At 39.8% G+C, this 23,170-nt stretch overlaps 2 protein-coding genes across 7 annotated transcripts in view; one reads left to right on the forward strand and one right to left on the reverse strand.

Annotated features, from left to right (window-relative positions):
• Nucleotides 1-1,707: 1,707 nt before the first annotated feature.
• Nucleotides 1,708-13,745, reverse strand: CXCL9 (C-X-C motif chemokine ligand 9). Of its 2 annotated transcripts, none has more exons than XM_047719568.1 (4): nt 12,852-13,745; nt 6,923-7,049; nt 5,302-5,386; nt 1,708-4,096 (listed from the first exon to the last, which is right to left on the reverse strand). In XM_047719568.1, the coding sequence occupies exons 1-4, from the start codon at nt 12,946-12,948 to the stop codon at nt 3,992-3,994; spliced, it is 414 nt and encodes a 137-aa protein (XP_047575524.1). In that variant the 5' UTR covers nt 12,949-13,745; the 3' UTR covers nt 1,708-3,991. The 2 variants fall into 2 exon arrangements, with proteins under 2 accessions (XP_047575524.1, XP_047575525.1); XM_047719569.1 differs by lacking the exon at nt 12,852-13,745 and adding an exon at nt 8,640-8,749.
• Nucleotides 12,962-23,170, forward strand: part of ART3 (ADP-ribosyltransferase 3 (inactive)) — a 151,361-nt gene continuing 141,152 nt past the window's right edge. The window contains exon 1 of one of the 5 annotated variants that reach the window (XM_047719561.1): nt 12,962-13,065. The gene's annotated coding sequence lies outside the window, so the exon portion shown is untranslated. The remainder of the gene's footprint in view (nt 13,066-23,170) is intronic. The other 4 variants (XM_047719564.1, XM_047719562.1, XM_047719563.1 and 1 more) reach the window with 4 other exon arrangements.

Genomic DNA, 23,170 nt, shown 5'->3' on the forward strand with positions numbered 1-23,170 from the left:
TGCACTTCCAAGTATCCAGTGGAGGCTGTTGGCCGGTTGTTAGTCACAATGACAAGTTTGTCATTTTATCTAATCAAGAGTAATAGCCACTCCCTCACTCCTGGCTTCCAAATCTCACAGAAGTGCCTCTTGGGTTAATTCTGACTTAGAACCACACAGGGAAGGAGATTCTGGGAAACAGAGTTCCCAGGTTAACCAAGTTGGTATAGCACAACCCAGCACGACAGGGAACAGCATGTGCCAAGGCCATGAGAAGGAAATGAACTCAGTGTGATTGAGAGACAGAAAGATGAGGCTGAGGCCCAGTTAGTGAAGGGGAGAATGGAGGGAGCATGGTCAGGAAAGCCGGCAGAGCCTAAACTCAAAGGGTTTTGTAGGTCCTGGTATGTTTGATTTAATTATAAATTATAGTATTTTAAGCAAAGGGGTGATATCCTATGAGTTGTACTTTGAAAGGATTATTCTGGCCGTCAGAATGGTAAGGAAGAGAAAATTTGATCAAAAGAGACAGGAGAGGGTGCCTGGGTGGCTCAGTGGGTGAAGCCTCTGCCTTCGGCTTGGGTTGTGATCTCAGGGTCGTGGGATCGAGTCCCGCATCCGGCTCTCTGCTCAGCAGGGAGCCTGCCTCCCGCCCCCCTTGCCTGCCTCTCTGCCTACTTGTGATCTCTCTCTGTGTGTAAAATAAATAAATAAAATCTTAAAAAAAAAAGAGAGAGAGAGAGAGAGACAGGTGAGAAAATAGGAGGCTATTACAGTCTAGGAAAGGGACAATAGTGGCCTGGACTATGAGTATAAAAATGTAGATACAGAGAACTTGTCAGATGAGCTTTTGGCCTTTTCCAATGTATTTTTTTCAGTCCTGGGAACATCTCTCTGTGTATGAGATGTGGAACCCTCTGTTGCAAGGGAGGTACACCAGAGGTGAGTGGTTACTGAAGGTTGGGACTATGCATCAGATCTATGCCGGGCCCATTCCTCACAACAATCCTGAATGAGCAAACTGGTGCACAGGCAAGTTAAACAGTATACTTGAACAAGCTCATGTAGATAGTAAGTGGTGGGCTTCTGATCTTAACCTAGGTATCTCAGAATCCAGAATCATAGCTCCTTCCACAGCCTCCTACAGTCTCTCAGCTTAAAGCTTGTGGGGAGTCATGTCCATTGTCAGCGGCTGCTTCCTGTCCAAACATCACACCTTCTGGCCGCCTCTCACATGTACATCAAATGGCATCAAATGGACAAGGCTGACAAGGTCTTTGTACATTCTCAACTTTCTTAGTCCACACTGTGTAACATCTCCAACTTCGTTTCCTGGACCCTTAAAGAACTTCTCCGATGTTTAGATCGCCACTAAAACTAAATTAGGCTTTATGGTATTTAAATATATATACTTTCAGAATATGGAAAAGAGGGCATCTTTTGTTTCCTAGGTGTATATCTCACTGAAATAGCTTTATCTTTCAGGATTAGGAAATAAACTGCCGTCTACATAACTCTTCAAAGTCAATGCTGCTTTAAGGCATTGTCGTCATATTCTCAGTTGAAGTTTTTTTCTGTCCCCAAAGAAGTCCATGTCTTTATCTCAATTATACCCTATCTGATGCAGAAGAAAATGAATAAGGACACATGAGAATTACCGTTAAACGTGTTAACAGTTGAGGTACATGTTCAAGACACTAAAAAAATAAAATCTGTATTTATTTTCTGATCAATGGTCTTTTTATTGATGCTATTGTCTTTTAACAAAGAAAGTATTTGAAAGTACAAGTTATATATGCCAAAACTGATTTGAACTTAATTATTGCTTAGAGAGTATACGTGCATATATAAGTAATGAATGATTATCATGTCATACATGTCATAGGTACTTAGTTAAAGATGTGGTCTCTGGTTATTTGTTATGCAAGATCCATTTTTTAAAAGATTTTATTTATTTGAGGGAGAATGAGAGAGAGAGAGAGCATGAGATGGAGGAGGGTCAGAGGGAGAAGCAGACTCCCGGATGAGCACGGAGCCTGATATGGGGCTCGATCCTGGGACTCCAGGATCATGACCTGAGCTGAAGGCAGTGACTTACCCAACCGAGCCACCCATGCACCCTGCACTACCCACTTTACCTGTGAGATACATGGTACCTGGGTCCAAACTCTCAAACTATGGAATGTTCAGAGTTTTCGGGGGTTACATATTGAAGGAGCTGAAGAGTTTCAGGATTAGATACGATGCTGTTTGGATGGGATCACCTCTAGGCAGCACTAGAAATCTCCTGCAATGTTACAAGTGACAAAGTCTGGCAGAGTAGGTGTAAGTTTAAATTCTGGCCAGAGATGTTCTCTCCTACACAATTCACTGAACCTGCTCTTCAAGAGGGTTTCTAGGACCTGTTGAAGCTAAATGAGCACCAGCCATGCCTCCGCCAACAGGATCTCCCGCTCCCTCCAGCTCTTGGTGTCTTAATTCTCACCCTTCCTCTGAGACCTGGTATGGTAATTAGTAATCACAATACTCTACAAACTCTGAAATGGACAATGACATTTATAGCTACCTAAAATGAGTTTTCAAAAGGCACTTGGTGGCTTTCTTGTCAGACATAGAAAACAGGCAGGTCAGGAACGGTACTGGAGGAATTTTTGTACTGGGTCGGGAAAGGTTGCACAAAGCTCCTTCCTACTGTAAATTCTATGATTCTAAGTATCCTGTACTATTTCATGAAAACAGTTCAGAATATCCGGTGATTAAACATTGTCTTCCTATTTGCTGGAGAGGCCACGTTAACATCCTGTCCTAAGGCAAGACTGTTGCATCAACCCCATTCCCGCAGTGACAATGGCCTGAAGATAAGGAATAAAAGAGGTTACCAAGGGTTAGACAATACGGAGTAGCCAGTATAGACAGTTCCTGCTCTGAGATGGCCTGGTTGCCCTCCTACCTGTCAAAACGGCAACTGACAAATTATTCAAAACCTGGTTCACAGTCTACTAGGCATGGCGACAGATTCAAGGAAATAAACTGTGGTTTGCTGCCCTCAAGGAGCTGGCAATCTGGCCGGAGAAATAGAATAAACATGCAAAAATTAATTGGAGAACAGTCAAGTGCTCAACTGTATGGTACTGAACACGTGAAAGGAGAGTTTTAAGAGAATTCAAATGTCCAGAAGGTTTTGTTTAAGAGGCAGGATTAAACCGAGCCAAAGACTGGTCCAAGTAGGATCAGTAGGGAGAAGGCGGCATTCTTGTGGAGTGCTGGGGAAAGAGTGATGAGGAGTAGAGCCAGGTGAATGACCTGTGTAGCTGAGACAGTGAGAACAGGCTTGATGGAAGCAAAGATAAACAGTAAGACATACAGTGTGAGCTTGGGCAGCTAAGATGGGGTCCCATGTCCTCAGAAGCTGGACATAAGCTTCTGAAAGCCCAGTGCTAGTGTTCTTCGGTGGTGGTCCCCAGAAACAACCAGCATGTGTCTCTCAGAAACATGGTGAGACCTGTAGGCGGGTTCAAGTACAGATGCTAAATGGCCTGGCAGCTTGGTGAGGTCCAGCTCGGTTCCAAACTCCTTGGCTTCCTAACATGTGAACAGGCTGGGGCTTGCGGGCATGAGCCTCGGAATATCCTCTGGAGGCTGGAATCTGTGGCCTGGGAAGCACAGGGCTGCTCTTCCAGGAAGCTGCTACGTGTGGGATGGGACCGTGTACAGGATGTGATTGTGTGTGCGTTTGTCCAGATGTGGGTGTTAAGACTGTGATCTTCAGCATGATGAAAGTCAGTTGGTTGGTGGTAGAAGAACAAAGTCCAACTATAGCCTGTAACAACTCTTTACATTTGGATTTTGAAAGCAACTTTCTAGCTTTAATTACAATTTCACAACAATGTTTAAACTTCTCTAGAAAAAAAAAAAAAAGCTTATGTATTAAGTTGCCATCCCCTTTTAGAATTATTTCAGTATAACTAAAAAGAACATTTTCACACAAAACACTTGCTGGTAAAGTGGTTGTTTATGTGGTCCTCTTTTGACGAGGATGTTGAGATTTTTTAACTTTTAAAACTTTCTTGCTTTTTTTATATCTTTTCCCTTTTTTTTGCTTTTTCTTTTGGTTGACCTGTGAGGAGAAAGAAAATGAGAGTAATATTCCTTTATCTTACCAGTTTTCCTTCCTTATATTATATTTGGACTCTCCAGACTGTTTTGTTTTAATCTTCAAAAATGGTTTAAATTTGCTTCACTCTCAAAAGGGCTTCGATTCTCTCTACTTTACTGACTTCGAGGAGGAGGCCATAGCCTCCTAACTGGTCTTCTTTCTTCTATTCTCCAGGCTTATTACTGCCCTTACTCCCACTCTGCTTGTCCAACCCACAACCTTCTGAGGCTAGCACTACTATCATCCACTTTTTACAGAGGAAGAGACAGAGGCTTGGAGAAGGTGGCTTGCCCGAAGTTGAGAGCTAGTATTCGGCAGAACCACTACACCATCAGACTCCAGAAGCAAGCTCCTGGCTTTGTCCTGGTCTACTTTTCTACCTCAGTCTCTTCTCTCCCTTCACGCAAACTCCAGCCACACTACCTGAGGCTCCCTGAACACAGCAAGCTCTCCTGAGCCCATGCTTTTTCATGCTGTCCTTATTCTCTTGGGGAACATATGAAAGGAAGACATATGAACAATCTTCCTTAACACTCTCTCCCTGCCCCTCCTTCTGGCAAGAAGAAGGATTACTCCTTCTATAATCCTCAAGATTCTGGTACATATCTTTATTTTTCTCACATTGTACTATAATTAATTGTTAGCACATCTGCTATAGCAGGAAGGAACTACAGCTTTTTTCCGTCTTCAGTGTCTACCTTTCAATCCAACACATATTTATTATATTGAATAAGAAAGGTAAGCTTCCTCTCCTCACGGAAAACACTTCTAGTGGGGGATACAGACAGGTGATGTTATATGCAGAAATACAATTACACATTACAATGATGACATTATTCTAGGAACAAAGTAGGAACACAGTAATTTTTAAAAAATATCCTTAAAGAAACTACATGGATTCTTTGTTTTCCAAAGTCAATTTCTAAAAGAAAGGAAATTTTTTTTTTTAAAGATTTTATTTATTTATTTGAGAGAGAGACAGTGAGAGAGAGCATGAGCGAGGAGAAGGTCAGAGGGAGAAGCAGACTCCCCATGGAGCTGGGAGCCCGATGCGGGACTCGATCCCGGGACTCCGGGATCATGACCTGAGCCGAAGGCAGCCGTCCAACCAACTGAGCCACCCAGGAGTCCCAAGAAAGGAAGTTTTGTTCCTCCTGGTCACTGACCTGTTTTTCCCACTCTTTAATCAATTCTTGCACAACTGCCACGTCTGGGTTTAGACACGTTTGAAATCCATTCCTCATTGTTGCACTGCCAAGGAAATAGCAATGAGGTTTTTTTTTTCTACTTTCAGTAATTTAAATGCCTCATTTTATCTCCAGATTTCAATCCCCTGGTTACAATGTATTTATGTCATCACTATAAGCATCTGAGACCTTCAGTTTTTCTTCCCAATTTTTTGTTTACTTAATGAGTGGGGGTACTTAGATAAATTCCTGGGAGAAACACAACCCTAAATTATTTAAACTAAAAAAATTATATGAGCATTTCTAGAGTCATTAAATATTCTTTGAAAATACATATTTAATGGCTACATAATATTCCATTGGAAGGCTACATAAGAGTTTATCAAGTTTTCATTATTATAAAATAATTGTTAAAATAATATTTATATTATAAAAAATAAAAAATCCAATAGGTACATGCAATGAGAGAAGCTTATATCTAAAGATAATATTAGTTGTGCTGTGGTGAAAATAGCCATTTTTGTTTAAATGAAGAAGCAAAATAGAAAAGTTGTCGATAGAGCTATTTTTTTTTCCAGAAACAATGAAAATCAGCATGAAGTTTGCTATATTTTCTAATGAAATTCCCTAAAACATAAAATTTTTAAAGACATGACTAACAGACTGGTTGACTATTTTAAATCACTTATGGCAGACTGTCCAGGAATAATTTAAAATTTTTTTCTTTAATTTTTCTATGTAATCTGAGAGTAAGAACAGTCATTCTATAGATCAGCCTTAATTTAGGTTTCAAAAGATTGAAACTAGCAATTCTAATCTTTAAAAAGGTTATTATCTTTACATTTTTATTTAAATTCCAGTTAACATCCAGTATAATATTAGTTTCAGGTATACAATGTAGAGATTCCACACTTCTGTATAATACCCTGTGAAAGTTATTATTAATAGGAAAGAACTAAAGACATGATACTGACATAGTAAGTTTGATTTCAATAGCAAAGAATTGTAAATAATCTACATTTAGGCATTGCTCATATGGATTATGGTACATCCATATGATGGAATGTAATTTGGCCATTAGGAATGGCATTATTAGAAAAAATGATATTACAGAAGATTTACTGACATGAGGAAATGTTCATGATATAGTGTTAATGAGAAAGCAGACTATAAAAGTATGTAACATATAATTTTGTTTTTATGTTTACATACAATACATATGTACATGTGTATATATATGTTGTATCTATAGACGTACACAAATGTAAATGAGGGAAATTTGGAAGACTAGAGGCCAAGAGGTGATCAGTATTTGTCACTGTAGAAGTGACACTGTAGAAGTATAAATGATTTTTATTTTCTTCTTTTGAGTTATTTGCATTAAATATTTTCTACATGCTTGGTGATATATTCTCCTTGGTTTAAATGTCTACCAGAAATTCCTTGTTGTTTAGAAGAAAAAAAGTAGACCACACTTATGGAGGGACAGCCATCTGAATTTTAAGTGTCTGTACGGGCAAGGGTCCTAAGGGTAATTCTGACACTAAATTTAATGTTCCTGCCAATATGGTGCATGTGTGTTGGATGAGGTTTTACTTACATGATTTCAGTTTTCTCACAATAAGAGCTTGGGGCAAATTGTTTAAGATCCTTTAAGAATTTTGACTGGATTGCTCCTTGGGTGGTGGTGATGCAGGAACAGCGTCTATTCCTCATTGTTGGGGTTCCTAAGGGAAAGAAAAAGGGTAGAGAAAAAGGGAGAGAAAAAGAAAAAAACACTGATTAAAGGGAATGTCTCAATTTAGATGATCCATCAAAATGATACATTTGACTTGGTCATGGTTGTTACTGTCACATACTGATTATGTTTGTTGGGGACTGTGATAAAAAAATAAAGTTACCACCAGTGGACCTGTGAGCTGGACCTGGGCCCTGGAAGACTTCTCTTCCTCTCCCCTGTACTTATAGTGTGGGTTCCACTTGCCTTTCTGGCTCCCAGAGGCTGCTCCAAGGACATAGCCTTGAAGTGGTTGACATGAGGTTGAAAATACCCACACTGAACACATGACTAAGCCCAGTTAGGGTAGCTTTTTAAGTTTTTAAGATCTGGTAGGCAGCTATAGGGATCCATTTGTCTTGCTGCTGCTCAAGACGAGTCCATATGTAAGTTTCCTTTGCTATTATTATTATTATCATTATTCCATTGCTATTATTAAAACTGCCACCTATCAACCTGGAATGGCCTGTCTCTTTTTTTGGTCTCTCCCTGCCCTCTGAGTAAAAGGGCTGGCTTTAGACGAGAGTTGTGAACCTACACTGTTAATCATTACCACAAACTTTTGAAAGAGGAATTATCTCCATTTTATAGATAAAGCAGCTGAGGTTCAAAGAAGTTACAGAAAGAAAGTCATTCAGCATTTACGGGGCAGGTGCGAGGTTTTACCCCAGATTTTCTTGAGTCCAAAGATACTGCTCTTAATTACCTTATCTTACAATCTTAGGAAAGGAGCCATCAAAGGAGTCACAATATTTAATAAAAGCCTATCATAGGTCAGACACACAGATATCTGATTCATGTGTGCAATGTGGGCCACAATTCCTTAGGCAACTCCAGAAGCCATTTATTATCTGGCCTTAGTGGAATGGAGTTGGTGTTGGTTTGGGCAGAAAGATCTACTTATAATAATCAATTACAACCACCAACCTCATCCTCCCCACTGCCTTGCTTTTTGACAATACTTTAAGCTTTCCAAAACTCTTTGAAATACATTATCTTCATTCCTTAATCCTTTAATTCATTCAACATATATTTACTCAGTGCTTACTATATGCCACACATTGTGTGGTTGGTAGAAAAAGCATAACTATAAAGTCTCCATTTTATAGGTGAGAAAACTGAAATCTAGAAAAGTTCATTAATTTGCCCAAAGGTGGTTAGTAAACAGATTTGGGACCTCTCTGATTATTAGACCCTTAATTGGTTAACCACAGACATACTTATCAAGAAACAATATCAGGGTTACAAAAATAATTTAAGAGACAAATTCTTTGATCTCATTACCACCCAGTTCAACAAACATTTATTGGACACTTACTATATGACAGGAATTCACATACCTGGACTGAGATGATTTATGTTTGACTTAGCAGTCTAAGATATGAACTCTGGATAATGAACTACAATACTGAGAAGCTTTTATGAACGACTCATATCACCTACTGATGCATGCCATCAACTTTATTGGGCAAGTCATGAGACTTTTATAGCAATTCACATTTCTGATTTTACTAACCTAATATAACTCCGAATCCCTTACCTTGGCCTCCAATCAGCGTCAGGAAGATGATACTCAACAAAAGAGGAATACCACCTTTCTTCATAGTGGTAGTATGGAGTTCTACTGAATTACTCCTGTATTGGATTTCACGCCTGAGAACTTCTTTAGAGAATATGCTCTTGGGAATCATATTTATTTGGGAAATCCATTTCCCAAACTAAACTCTGATTGGCTGTTCTTAGCTGACTTTGCTAAACTGACCACAAGCCCAGTGGTGCTGGGAGAAACCCTGTTCTCAGATCCAAGGGAATTTCTGCATGTTTTATTTCCATTTCACATAAATGGGTAGTTTACAGAAAGGATGTGAAACCAGCATCACTGGCACCCGTTAGCACACTCACACCTACTCACCTGGGTGAAGAGTACATTATATAATGAATATAATATTATACAACAAGGGTTAGAGATGTTGTTTTTGGATGGAAAATACTAAGGTCCAGATAAATAATTCATTTTTTTTCCACTTTTCTTACTATTTACAAAATATCCTTCTGTATAATATATAGCTACAATTTTTTTCGTCTATTGTCTACCCGATAATCGTAAATAATCAGCATCTTAATTTCCTCAGCGACCAGGTGATTTCCTACTGTAAGCATATTTTTAAAAGATTTTATTTATTTATTTGACAGAAATCACAAGTAGGCAGAGAGAGGGAGAAGCAGGCTCCCCACCAAGCAGAGAGCCCGATGCGGGGCTTGATCCCAGGACCCTGGGATCATGACCTGAACTGAAGGCAGAGGCTTAACCCTCTGAGCCACCCAGGCGCCCCTACTGTAAGCACATTAAAAAATTTATTTATTTATTTACTTGAGAGAGAGAGAGAGTACATGCGCACGCATGACTGGGGGCAGAGGGAGAGGGAGAAGCAGACTCCCCACTAAGCAGGGAACCCGACATGGGGCTTGATCCCAGGGGCCTGAGATCATGACCAGAGCCAAAGGTAGATGCTCAACTGACTGAGCCACCCATTTTGTTTTTTATATCACTGCTGCTATAGCTTATTACTATTTTTTAAGTGGTTTGACTAGTTAATACTGGGATCAGTTGAAAAAAGACAAATGGGACTACATCAAACTTAGAAATTTTTATGCACCAAAGAGAACAATAGATGGTAAAAAAGGAACTTACAGAATGGGAGAAAATAATTTCAAACTGCCTATCTGATAAGGAGTTAATATCCAAAACATATAAGGAACTGGCACGACGACAACAACAACAAAACCCCAAATACCTGGATTAAAAAGTGGGCAAAGACTTGAATAGACATTGCTCTAAATGAAATTTACAGATGGCCCATAAACACTTGAAAAGATGCTCAACATCATTAGTCAGTAGAGAAATGCAAATCAAAAGCATAGCAGATGTCACCTCATACCCATCAGGATGCCACTATCAAAAAACCAAACCAAACCAAACCAGAAAACCACAAGTGTTGTAAAGGATGTAGAGAAGTTGGAACTCTTGGACACTGTTGGTGGGAATGTGAAAGGGTGCAGCCATTATGGAAAACAATACAGAGTTTCCTTAAAAAATTAAAAATGGAATTACCATTTGGTCCAGCAATCCCACTACTGGGACTGTCTAAAGGAATCCATGACAGGGTCTTGAAGAGATGTTTGCACACACGTTTACTTGGCCTTATTCAGAATAGTTACGAGGCCCAGCAGCCCAAATGTCCTTGGCATCTGAATAGATAAATAAAATGTGGTACTTACGTAGAGCAGATTATGTTCTCTCTTTTTAAACATTTTTAAAAGATTTATTTATTTGAGAGAGTGTGAGAGAGAGACGATGAGCACAGAGGGAGAGGGAGAAGCAGACTCCCTGCTGAGCAGAGACCCTGATGTGGGGCTCAATCCTAGGACCCTGAGATCATGACTTGAGCCAAAGGCAGCCGCTTAACTGACTGAACCACCCAGGTGACCCAGATTATATTATCTTAAAAAAGGAATCCTTGTCCCATGTTATAAAATGGATGAACCTTGAGGATATCATGCTAAGTGAAATAAGCCGGTCACAAAAGGACAAATATGAAATATCTGAAGTCAAATCTTAGAAACTGAAAGTGAGAAGGTGGTTGCAAAGGGCTATGGGAAAGAGTGAGCTGAAATTAATCTTAGTGGGTATAGAGTTTCAGTGTTACGAGATTTAAAAGTTCTTGAGATCTGTTGTACAACAGTGTGACTACACTAAACACTACCGAACTGTGTACTTTGAAATGGTTAAGATGGTAAATTTGAAGTTATGTGTTTATTTGAACCACAATAATAAAATAAAAAGGGGGTAAGGGATCAGTTACAGGTAAGGGACACCCAAATTAAAGGTGACTAAACCAGAAGTGTATTTCTCCCTGACAAAGGCAGGTGGACTAGGACTTAGATGGTGGTTCCGCTTCATGGAAATCTCCCAGGCTCCTTCTATCATTTGTTTTATTGCCACCTCTGGGTTGGTGTCTCCTCTAGGTTGGTGAAGGGGTCTTTCCACCATATCTAATTTCCAAGGACAGGATGGTGGGAAGGCAGAAAAAGGGCATGTTCCTCATTTTTAGACCTATCCCAGAAGTTGCACTCATCACTTTCCAGCACCTTCTATGGGCCAGAACTTATTCACATGGCCACACCTGGCTGCATGCAAAGTCAGGAAATGTGTTTGTTCTGGTTGAACAACTAAGACTTGGAGGTTCCAGTACTTGTGAAACATCTTTTTTAAAGTTTTCAGTTAAATTCCTATTAACATAGGGTGTGATATTAATTTCCAGTGTATAGTGTATAGTCAACTATTCCATATGTCACCTGCCGCTCATCCTAAGTGCACTCCTTAACCCCCATCCCTTATCCACTCCATCCCTCACCCATCTTCCTCTGGCAACCATTAGTTTATTCTCTCTAGTTGGGTCTGTTTCTCTGTTTGCCTCTCTCTCTTTTTTCTCCCTTTGCTCATTTGTTTTGTTGTTTAAATTCCACAAATGAGTGAAATCATATGGTATTTATCTCTCTCTGACTTATTTAGGTTGGCATTATATTCTCTAGTTCCATCCATGTTGTGGCAAATGGCAAGATTTCATTCTTATTTATGGCTAAATTATATTCCGTAGTATACATATAATCACTTTCTTTATCTAATTATCAATTAACAGACACTTGAGGTCAGGACAACATTTAATCTTTTTTTTTTTTTTCTTTTTTGGTTACTGAGTCTCCTGAGACTAAACTGAATTAAATTAACTTAAATCTAAATTAAATTTCTCCCTAAAGAGAATGATTAAATTTTAAGAAATAAGATTTTGTAGGGTTCAACTTCAGTGGACCACCAATTAGTGTGTTATCTAAGATTTTTCAGTCTCCTCAAGGACCAGTTTTTGTTCCCCGAGGGCAATCTCCTTCCTCACCCCACTGAGAATGCAAGCTATAGGACAATGGGGAACGCATGTTAGCATTGCCTGTAACATGGTGCACATTTTTGGACCGGCACAGAATACTCTTTAAAGAAAACTGTGCTGACCTTTGATACAGCTTGTTGGCTTGGTTATGCTTGATTTTGGTAATGGCTGCGGCCACGCACAGAGCTGGGTTTAGGTCCCAGCTTTGCTACTTAATGACTGCCCAAAATAGTTCTACAAGCCTCAGTTCCCTCTGCTGATAAAACTATGACTGACCCCACAGGTTTTTAAAATTAAAGGCAAAAGTTCATTGTCAACTGCAAAGCACCACAAAGCTAGAGATCATTCTTTCCAGCAGAGAAAGAGATGGAAATTCTTAGGATAAATACTGAGGTCCTGCATGGCCTGCCCTTGCCCACCTTTCCAGACTCTTCCTGCATAACTCCGGCCCAACACCCTTCCTTCCCTCTGTTCCTCAAAGGGACACATGCCTCCCTCCGATGGCGCTGATTTGCTCATGCGGCTTCCCCGCCGGGAGCGCTGGGCCTGCTCCGCCTTCTTACCCTACCCAGCTTGGATACCCAGGTTGGCACTTGCCCTGGGAAGACGTTCCTGACCCCCAAACCTGGTCAGGATCCCACATATGCTCTCACAGCACCGCGTGCTGACACCGGAGGCAGCGTCGCCTTTGCCTGCGATCCTACGCTCCAGTGTCCCTGCACCACAGGAGAACAGGAACCGCGTTCGAGGATCCACGCAAGCGCACAAGACCACGAGAGAGCGCGAGTGAACAAAGGCTCCAGGCCTACCTCGATACTGCGCCTGCGCGTGCGTATCCTCCGTAATTCCCCGGGGTGGGGCGGCCCAGCTGACTTCCCTGGGGGCCGAGACGCGCGCGCTGCGCATGCCCAGCCAGCCGTCTTCCAGAACTTTCAGTGGGGACGCTACAGGCACCTCTCACGCGGCTGCTGGGTTCTCGTGCTGCCCGCGCTGATCCGGCCGGAGGAGCGCCCTGAGATAAAGGTAGTGGCCGCGCTCCTCGGAATGTCTGCTCTCTGCCCGCGTCCGGTCCACGGTCTCCCGCTCCGGAGGCTTTGGGCGGGAGGGGGACGACGCCGGGCGCGAGGCCCGTTTTGCAGTTTCCACACGAGGCTTGGGTGGATGCCAGAAGGGTCAGGGGTATCGGGTCAGGGGCTGCCCGGCGAGGCTTCGTAGGGTCCTTCGACCACAGTGTGTAGTGACCGGAGAAGGCCTTTTGGACAAGAGAAAAGAGGTGCTGGGGTCAGTTGGGAGCCACGGAAGGCCCACCTCGTTTAGTACACGGGGGGTGGGGGTGGGTGCTGGAGGCCCCGCAGCATGGCCGGGACCGTTCCGTACCGGGCATGCGCAGGCTGGCGTGACCTGTGGGAGCGGACAGAGGCCTGGGCCGCTGCCCGCCGCCCAGGCCGTGCTGTCCTCGTGTCCCAGGCTGCCCTTTGGAAGTCGCCTGAAAGCTCTGAGAACACTTTCCTGTCTGGGCAGGACGGAGAAAATCCCGTCGATTAGCGTTTATGGCCAGATGGGGCTTTTAGGAGAAACAGAAACCCAGCGAGAGGATGTTGCAGGCGTTTCTCACAGTCCGGGAAAGGAGCCAAGGCTCATCAGCACTTTGGAATCAACGATAAATTCTCACTTTCCCTTTGGACATGGCCTGAACCTGCTTGGCTCCCAGCAGTTCGTGTTCCCCAAGGAACCCAGCGCTGATGTAACTCTCCAGAGCCTCGCGGAGGCACGATTGTGTCTCCCCGTGTGTCCCGGACTTCCCCCTTTCGCCCTGTTTGGTTATGGAATTAGTGTGGTCAGTTTAATTATGGACGGTTGTACAGACTCTGTCACAGTGAAAATAGGTCTTCCTTTTACTTGTGAAAGGGGAAGTTTCTTTCAAAATGAAATCCCCAGGCCTGTTCGGATTTCTTGCAGGGTGGACTTCCCCTTCTCTCCGCAGCGATTGCTAGTATGAAAGGATGCTGACTTGAAAAGGGTTTATTTCTTACAAGTCTCAGAAGCCCCTACTTAGCCTTCCGATTTTTATTTTTTCTTCTTTTTTCCTCATGCAGAGAGTCCTTCCTTCATTCCAAACCATGCTAAGGTGTCTGCAGGCAAGTCATAGTTGTGTGGGGTTGCAAGTCCTGTCCACGTCTCAGATAACAGGAGAAACTTTCTTCTTTTATTGATCTTGGATCAGGCCTCCTGGCTTATATCTTTTTTCTATAGCTGAAGGACTAGGTTAAATCTGTTAATAAACCATGCTGAGAGGGAACGTTAGGACACCATTTAAAGGACAGCTGTGGCTGAACGCAGATAGTAACAACATTTTTGCTCTGTGATAGTCTGATGATGTGTTACCGTAGTTATTAAGGAGCTGCTGCCTAATTTGAAGAAAAATTATCTGCAGAGGGAGAAAATATTTTGCTTTAAAAACCATGTTTATTTAAAGTGATTTACATTAAAATTTCTTCTCTGGGTAACTTTACAAGAAAAAAGTCCATATTCTTGAGACTCTTAATTTAGTGTTTATCATGCATTTATTTCATTTACCAAGCTTTTAAGGACACAGATATGAACAATAATTTCTGCCCTCAAAGAGCTCACAGTTGAGTGTGGGGGGGGGAGTGGCATTTAAATTAGTGATTATCGTAGAAGTGGTATAATAAAGGCTTATACTCAGTTATTAGAGGTGTAGAAAAAGTCACAGCTCTGGTTGAATTAGGTCTGGAAGTGAGAGTTGGTTGGAATTTATTACTAGAAGAAGGTGATGGGGAGGCATTTTGTGCAGGAGGAGTGAGGAAAAGGATGCCAAAATTTGGAGACTGTTAGGAACTATGGTAAGGGTGAAGGGTACAGTGATAAAACTGAAGTGGTGAGAAATAAGGCTGGGAATATAGCAGCAACCAGAGGATGAAGGGCCTTGTAAATCCCTATGTGGAGAGCAAACCTTCAAGGATTTTGACCAAGGGAGTGAGGTGAGGAGATTCAGAAACACATAGGTACACTCAAATCCACATCAGACCCTTGTCACTAAGCAATATATTTAAATAGTCTTATTTTACATAAACATTTCATAATATTTACATAGTTTATATATTTTAAGAGTGGCTTTTTTTATATTGTAGTCTATTCTCTGACCACTGGAGTTGCTTCTGTTGGAGTTGTTTCTATTTCATTAATTCAAAAAATCTCTTATTTTTTCAAAGATTTTACTTTTTTGGAATATTTTCCTTTTTGGGAAGCATAGAGACAAGGGATAAAAACATTTTTATATTTTCTAAAACATTTTGACTGATTACTTGCCAGAAAGATTGGATTAATTTTGTAATGCCCCCGTCTGTACGTAGATGTACCAGTTTCCCAATTTCTTTGTTTTTTGTATTTACTTTTGTTTATTTAATGTTGAAACTTGGCACCTGAGATCAGTGTTTATTTCAGTTTCTTATTGAGCTTTTAGTTTGTCTTGGCTTAGTACCCGCATCTTCTGTCTTCTCAAGATCACATGTCAAATGGGGTCAGAATATTGACTTTATGAATGTAAGTCAGTTCTTTACATATTTTGAATAGGAAGCTTTAATTCATTTTCAGTTAAAGGTTCTGCTTTTTAAAATTTAGTTGTCTTTTCTTACATAATTTTTATTGAAGTATATTGCATGTTCTAAGCTGAATTGTGTTCTCTCAGAATGATATGTTGAAGTTCTAACTACCAGTACCTCAGAATGACTGTATTTGGAGACAGGGTCTGTAAAGAGGTAACTGAGTTAAAATGAGGTCATTAGAGTGGACCCCAATCCATTATGACTGATGTCCTTATGAGAACGGGTTAGGACACAGACATGTACAGAGAAGACCATGTGAAGACACAGGGAGAAGAGGGCCATCAACAAAGCAAGGAGAGATGTCTCACAAACAGACCAACTCTGTTGACTCCTTGATCTTGGAATTCTAGTCTCCAGAATTGTGGGAAAATAAATTTGTTGCTCAGGTTGCTCAATCTATGGTATTTTGTGTGACAGCCTTAGTAACTCATACAGCCTATATACAGGGGGAAAGTATGTATGTGTACAGTAACATACACCAGCATCATGACTCTGGATTTTCCCTGTCAGTGGCCTGACTGTAGCATTCCCTTCTTCCCCAAAGATGTATCATAAATTAGTTTGCCTATTTTTGAACTATATAAATGGCATTAGGTATTTCCTACTTAGTGTCTTGTCTTTATGTCTTAATGTTTTTGAGATTCATCCATGTCATGATGGAGGAGTTCCATTTTTTAAAAAAATTTATGTATTTGAGAGAAAGAGAGAGAGTGAGAGAGAGCATGAGAGGAGAGGGGTCAGCAGGAGAAACAGACTCCCTGCTGAGCAGGGAGCCCAGTGTGGTACTCAGTCCTGGGACTCCAGGATCAGGACCTGAGCTGAAGCCAGTCACTTAACCAACGGAGCCACACAGGCACCTGAGGATTTCATTTTAATTGCTCTGTTGAATTCTGTTGTATGACTTACCACAAAGTGTGTATTGAGCTAATGGGTATTTTGATATTTTTCCCCTTTTGGGCTAAACTGAGAGTTGCTTTTATGAATGTTCTTGTACATACCTTTTGGTGCACATATATATGTGTTTCTTTTTTTTTTTAAAGACTTATTTTTATTTATTTGACAGAAATCACAAGTAGGCAGAGGCAGGCAGAGAGAGAGGGGGGAAGCGGGCTCCCCGCTGAGCAGAGAGCCCGATGTGGGGCTCAATCTCAGGACCCTGAGATCACGACCCGAGCCGAAGGCAGAGGCATTAACCCACTGAGCCAACCAGGCGCCCCTATATGTGTTTCTTTTGAGTGTATTATTAGGAGTGAAATTGCCGGTTCATAATGTGTGTGTATAGTCAATGTGTACTGTTTATGCTTCCACCACCAGTGAATAAAAATTTCATCAACCCTCCATTCTCATCTATATTTAACAGCATTAGGCTCATTGCCTTCTTTTTATCTTAATTTTTTGCTCTTCAATGTTTAGAAGTTTTTCCTTTCTACATAATATTGATATCTGTTTATTTCTGTAATGTATAGATATACTTTCCTTTCTTTTGCTTCCTTTTCCTGTGCTGGACAATTAAAATAGTATCACAGGCCACCTCCTTGTGGCCTCTTTCCCCAGCAGTATAGCTCAGGTATTAATTGGCCCAAGAAATCTCCATGTGGGCTCTCTAACCAGCAATATATCCTTGGCAGTGGCAGCTCCTCTACCTCCTCCATCTTTACCCTCCATCCTTCCTTCTTCTTTTCCTCTTCCTCTTCTCTCTTCTTCTTCACTATGTACTTTTACCATTTTTCTGTATTTCTTCATAGTGCTTCAGTTTACTCTCTAGTGTCCTTTCATTTTAGCCTAAAGAACACCATTTAATGTTTCTTGTAGGGCAAGTCTGATGGTATTGAATTTATTTAGCTTCTGTTTATCTGGAAATGTCATCATTTCTTTTTCATTCTTAAAAGGTAGTTTTGCTAGATACGGAATTTTTGGTTGACAGATTTTTTCCTTCCATCATCTTTAATATGTAATCGTATTTTCTGGCCTCCATCATTTCTGATGAGAAATTGGCTATAATCTTATTGAAGATCCCTTATATGTGAGGAGTCCCTTCTCTCTTGAATCCTCTTTAGAATTCTTTGTCTCTGAGTTTTGATCATTTAACTCTTGGGTAGATCTGTTTGGGTTGATCCTTCTTGGTTCATTGAAGTTCATTGAGCTTCTTGGATGTTTGGATTCATGTAGCCCAGCCCATAATATTTGGGATGTTTTCTGTCATTTAGGCAGGTATTTTCTCAGATCCTTTTTATTTCTTCTCTTTCTGGGCCTTGTATTATGAATATATTGGTTCATTTGATGGTATTCTAAGTCCTTTAGGCTCTGTTCACTTTTCCTCATTTTTTTTTCTTTCTGCTGCTCAGACTCAATATTTTCAGTTGTCTTATTTTCACATTGCTGGTTCTTTCTTTGGCTGGCTCACAACTGCTGATGAATCCCTCTAGAGAATTTTTCTTTTTAGTTTACTACTTACCAGCTCCAGAATTTCTGTTTGGTTCCTTTTTATAATTTGTGTCTTCTTTATTGGTGTTTTCATTTTGTTCACACATCATTTTTCCAATTTCCTTCTATTCTTTGAGCATATTTAAGGCAGTCGCCTTAATGTCTTTGGTAGGTCTGGTGAATGGACTTCCTCAGGAATGATTTTCCGTCAGTTTTTTCCCTTTGATTGGGCAGTATTTTCTTGTTTCATTGTATGCTTTGTGAGTTTTGTTGCTGAAAACCGGACATTGAGTATTGTGGTAACTCTAGAAATCTGATTCTCTCAATCTTTAGGGATTGTTGATTTTGCTTTTTGACCTCTGGAACCATCTGTTGGTGACTTTCCAAAATATTTTTTGCAAAGTAGGTATTCCTTGTTTTGTGTGGTTAATGAAGTTTTCATTTCAGTGTCTCTGTGGTCAGCTAATGACTTGACATATCTCTATAAATGTAGGTCAAGAGAAGTGGAACAACACACAAACCTGCTTATGTGTGTTAGGGTAAAATTTATTTGAAGTAAATTTCAGTAAATTGAGACCTGAATCAAAGTTGAATTCCAAATGTTACTTTTGTATATCTTCTCTTAAAATGAGGACATTACATCTCAGGCTTTGCAAAATATACTTAATTCATACCTGAAATAAGGAAATATTTTGTTCCTTTTTTCTACATATCCATGTTTACAACCTAGGAACCATCCCCTTCTAATCTCATCACTCAGTGGTACTTCAGGTTAGTATTAAATGGTATAATTTTGAAAATGTGCTTATTTTCTACCTTTTAGAGTCCAGGAGATCTACAAGTCATGAAATACAGGAAATAGCAATACAACAAAAGTTAGCTTTTGGGAACTAAAAATCCCTTTGTAATGTACTATAGCACCACACACACAAAAAAAACACAACAAAAAACAAACCTTGATTTTAAAATAAAATATATTATCTCACACCTGTGTCCTGTATTTACATGGTTACCTTGATTTGACCCCCTACAAGCTTCGTGCCCCAAAAGCAGATAATAGGGGTGCCTGGGTCTCAGCTGTTTAAGCATCTGCCTTTGGCTCAGGTCATGATCCCAGGGTCCCGGGATGTGGTCCCATGTCAGGCTCTCTGGTCAGCAGGAGTCTGCTTCTCTCTCTCCCTCCCCCGCCCTATACTTATGCCATGCATGCTCTCTCTCAGTCTTACTGTGTCTCAAATAAAATCTTAAAAAAAAAAAAAAAAAAAAGAAAGCAGATAATAACCTTAGTGATGAAGAAAGTGAGACCCCAAAATTCATTTTTTTTCAGGGACATACATCTAGTAAAAGCAGAGTTAAAAATCAGTGATAGTTCTTCCTTAAACCATTTTCCTAACTCATCAGGCTTCCCAGATCACTAAATAGGTCTCTTCTTAATTTCACTCAAGCCATTCCTGACCTGCAGTTATTTTGGCTCTCTAGCACTCATCCCTAAAATCTTTCTGGTTACAGACTTTGTGCCACAGGATTTCTTCTCATTGGAGCTGGAAGAAAATTTTTTTCAAGTGCTTTAATGAAAGATTGCGTAGAGTTGCAAGTAGCTATGGTTCCAGTTTTCTCAAGGAAATTAAATCAACTTCCTGGAGACAGAAAGACTGCAGAATTAAGAGGAGAAGAGAAAAAGTCAAAGACCTGAGGGTGTTTGGACTTTTCAATCCTCCATATCTGACACAGGCTCTCCACCCCCTCACCCCGCTTTCTGCAATTTAGTTACATGCAAGATAAATTCCCCATTTTTGCTTAAACTGGTTTAAGTGGGTTTTTGTATCTTGTAACTGAAAGAACCCTAATAAAACCATGTACTTCATACATTTTTTTCCTATACAATTAAAAAAAGTCATGGGGGGTGGGTTGTACTTACTCTTACCTTTTTAGACATTGAGGATCTTAACTTTCACACGTGTGTATGTATAGAATGTTAGTGTGACTGGGGGAAGAGATGTGGAAGGATCTCAACATTGGTTACAATGAAAGAAGGAGAAGGGAATTTTTTCTTTATAAATCCTTTCATTGTTTCACATATTATTTTTGTTCTTTAAATTTTAATAAAGGAGGGATGCCTTGGTGGTTCAGTCCGTTAAGTGTCTAACTCTTGATTTTGACTCAGGTGGTGATCTCAGGGTCATGTGATTGAGCCCTGGATAGGGCTCTGAGCTCAGTGCAGAGTCTGCTGGAGATTTCTCTCTCTCCTTTTTTCTCTGCCCCTCCCTGCCTTGAGCACACACGGGTGTTCATGTACTCTCTAAATAAATAAATGCAGTCTTTAAAAAATTTTTTAATGAAACAAAGCATTTAAAAAATAAAATGGGGCGCCTGGGTGGCTTAGTGGTTTAAAGCTTCTGCCTTCGGCTCAGAGTCCTGGGATCAAGCCCCACATCGGGCTCTCTGCTCCACGGGGAGCCTGCTTCCTCCTCTCTCTGCCTGCCTCTCCGCCTACTTATAATCTCTGTCCAATAAATAAAATCTTTAAAAAAGAAAATGTACTTCTTTTGAGTTCAGATGTGCCTATTATGTTTGTAACAAATGAATGTTAATGTATAGCATTAATAACAAAGTTTATTCTAAACACTTTTTGTTTTACTTTCTGAGAACCTTTCAGACATGAGGATTGTATAAGCTTTATTTTTTGTAGTTCTTAGTTACAAAAATAATAGTTGTTACTGTTTTTCAAATTACAGAATTGAATGTGCATTTTCAAACTACATTTGGCATTCACTGAAAGATTAAATATACTTCTGGTAGGAATTGTGCTTGTGCTCCCAGTTGAAAATTGTGCTCTAACATTTTCAGCTCCTGTTATGATGTCTGCCATTGTGGATCTGTTCTATTTTACTTTTTTCCTTAGTTTTATGGTATTTGTTAATTAGGCTTTCTGGTTTCTTGCATGTCGTTTGTTGAAAATAATTCATTCTTATTTTGTGTTTATTTTGAGTGATTTATCTAGAGGTAGACATGATACATTATAATACTCATATTTCTGTTTACTAAAAATGTATAATTCCAATTTAGTTTTTGTTTACATATATATTACATATATATTTGGAATAAGTAAACAAAAACATGTATATATTATACACATATATATGGTATACTGTGTCTGATGTCTGTGACTTGAGATTTTAATGTTTCTAGTATTTTTTTCCTCAATCCTCCTTTCTCTCCAAGCTAAATAATTGTCTTAGTGTCATAGGTATGTTGAACTGTTTACAGAAGTCTGTATGTGTAGAGGGATGATGTATATCTGTAATGCTGATTCTGTGATTCTTGCTCCCTGGCTAACCTGAAGTTCTGCATGCTCCTCAATAAGAGGTTCACTTAGAGTTAAGTTACTTTGAGCAGGCAGCTACACATTCTGCTTCCTTTGTCAGATCTTCCCTGAATATACTACAATTTTAGGTCATCTATCCCTTTCCTGAATAATTTTACACTTATTTCAACATTTATAATGTTGACCATCTTACCCTATTCCCATTAATGTTCCTTTTGGGTAATGATCGAGCATTGACGAGATTAGACAAGACAACATAAATCCATATAAATTTCATTTATTTGTATTGATTACCCATCATCAGGAGATATAATTGCTCTTTAAGACCTAAATTCATGAGCAATATGTTTAGTATAATTTTTTATAACTTGTAATTGATCATTTCATTATGGATTGTTGAAGTAAATAAACAAGGAGGTTGTTACATTGATGTTGCTTGGAAGCCTATGCAAGCAAATCAAAGTCTGAGCCAGAGCCAATGCACTTGAATCTCAGAAAATTAAACTTAAAAACAACCAATCACAGACAGACAACTAGATTTTCCCAAATAAGGCAATTGCAAAAGTTATAGCCAATCAGATAAGTTCCTTGATTTGCCTCTACGTCGTCTTTATAAAAACTTCTTCCTGAGCTTGTCTATGGAATGTTCCTAAGCATTTTGGTTTGGCGCTACCCAATTTGAATTGATGTACGCTCAAATAAACTCTTAACAATTTCAGTGTTCCTCAATTTGCCTTTTAACAGGACTATTCTTGTTGATTGCCCAGAAGTTTTCCAAGCTCCTCCCTAGAACTATTAAGGCAAGGCTAGGCAGATCATATATTATTCCATCCCTACTTATTGTTGACTTCATTGCTGCATGGAATTTTATTTTTTCTTTCCTTTTCCAAAAAATTTTATTCATTTGAGAGAGAGGTGGGGGGGCAAGCAGGGGGAGGGACAGATGGAGAGGGGAAGCAGACTGCCTGCTGATTGGGAGCCCGCTGCAGGGCTCCATCCCAGGACACTGAGGTCAGGACCTGAGTTGAAGTCAGAGACTTAACCGACTGAGCCACCCAGATGTTCCTGGAACTTTCTTATAATATCATTGACAAGAAGAGAAGTTCTATTACTTACACGGTATAGAGTGGCACATTCATGGTTTAGTCTTGATTTTACCCTTTATCCCATTTAGGCAAGTTATAATTTTGATTTCTATTCATTTCAATTTCATGATTGTAAGAATATAAATATTGTTTAATTTTATCTTTAAAACTTTACCTTGTTTTATATCCCTACAGGATTTTAGTGATATTACATGTTTGTCTGATTTAATACATATTTCTACTATGCTCAACACATCTGTTACTTCCAACATAAAAGAATTCTTTTTCACCTGTTTTATTTACAAATACCACTTAATCTGAGTATTAGTATTTCTTATCTTTTATTGGTGATGACATTTGTTTTATATACATGTTTTTTTTTCTTCAGCTAGATTTTTATAATTTTGAGGTCAGGTACCATGTCTTGTTTTTGTGCCATTCGATCTTGATTAGTAAGTGCACAGTAATTATTAAGTTGAACTTCATTGCAATTGGAAATATTCTAGGAATATTTCCCTCTCACCTCATATAATAATTTAAAGGAGGTCTTTAATTTCTAATCACAAAGTTTTTGCCTGAGTGGTCCTAGAGGTTAAAAAGGGGGGATGTTATTTTGATTAATCAAATAGGCCAGATGGTCTTGGAAATTTTAGGAATACCTTGGAAAT

The sequence above is a fragment of the Lutra lutra genome, chromosome 2 (genome assembly GCF_902655055.1).
Source record: "Lutra lutra chromosome 2, mLutLut1.2, whole genome shotgun sequence".
NCBI lineage: Eukaryota > Metazoa > Chordata > Mammalia > Carnivora > Mustelidae > Lutra > Lutra lutra.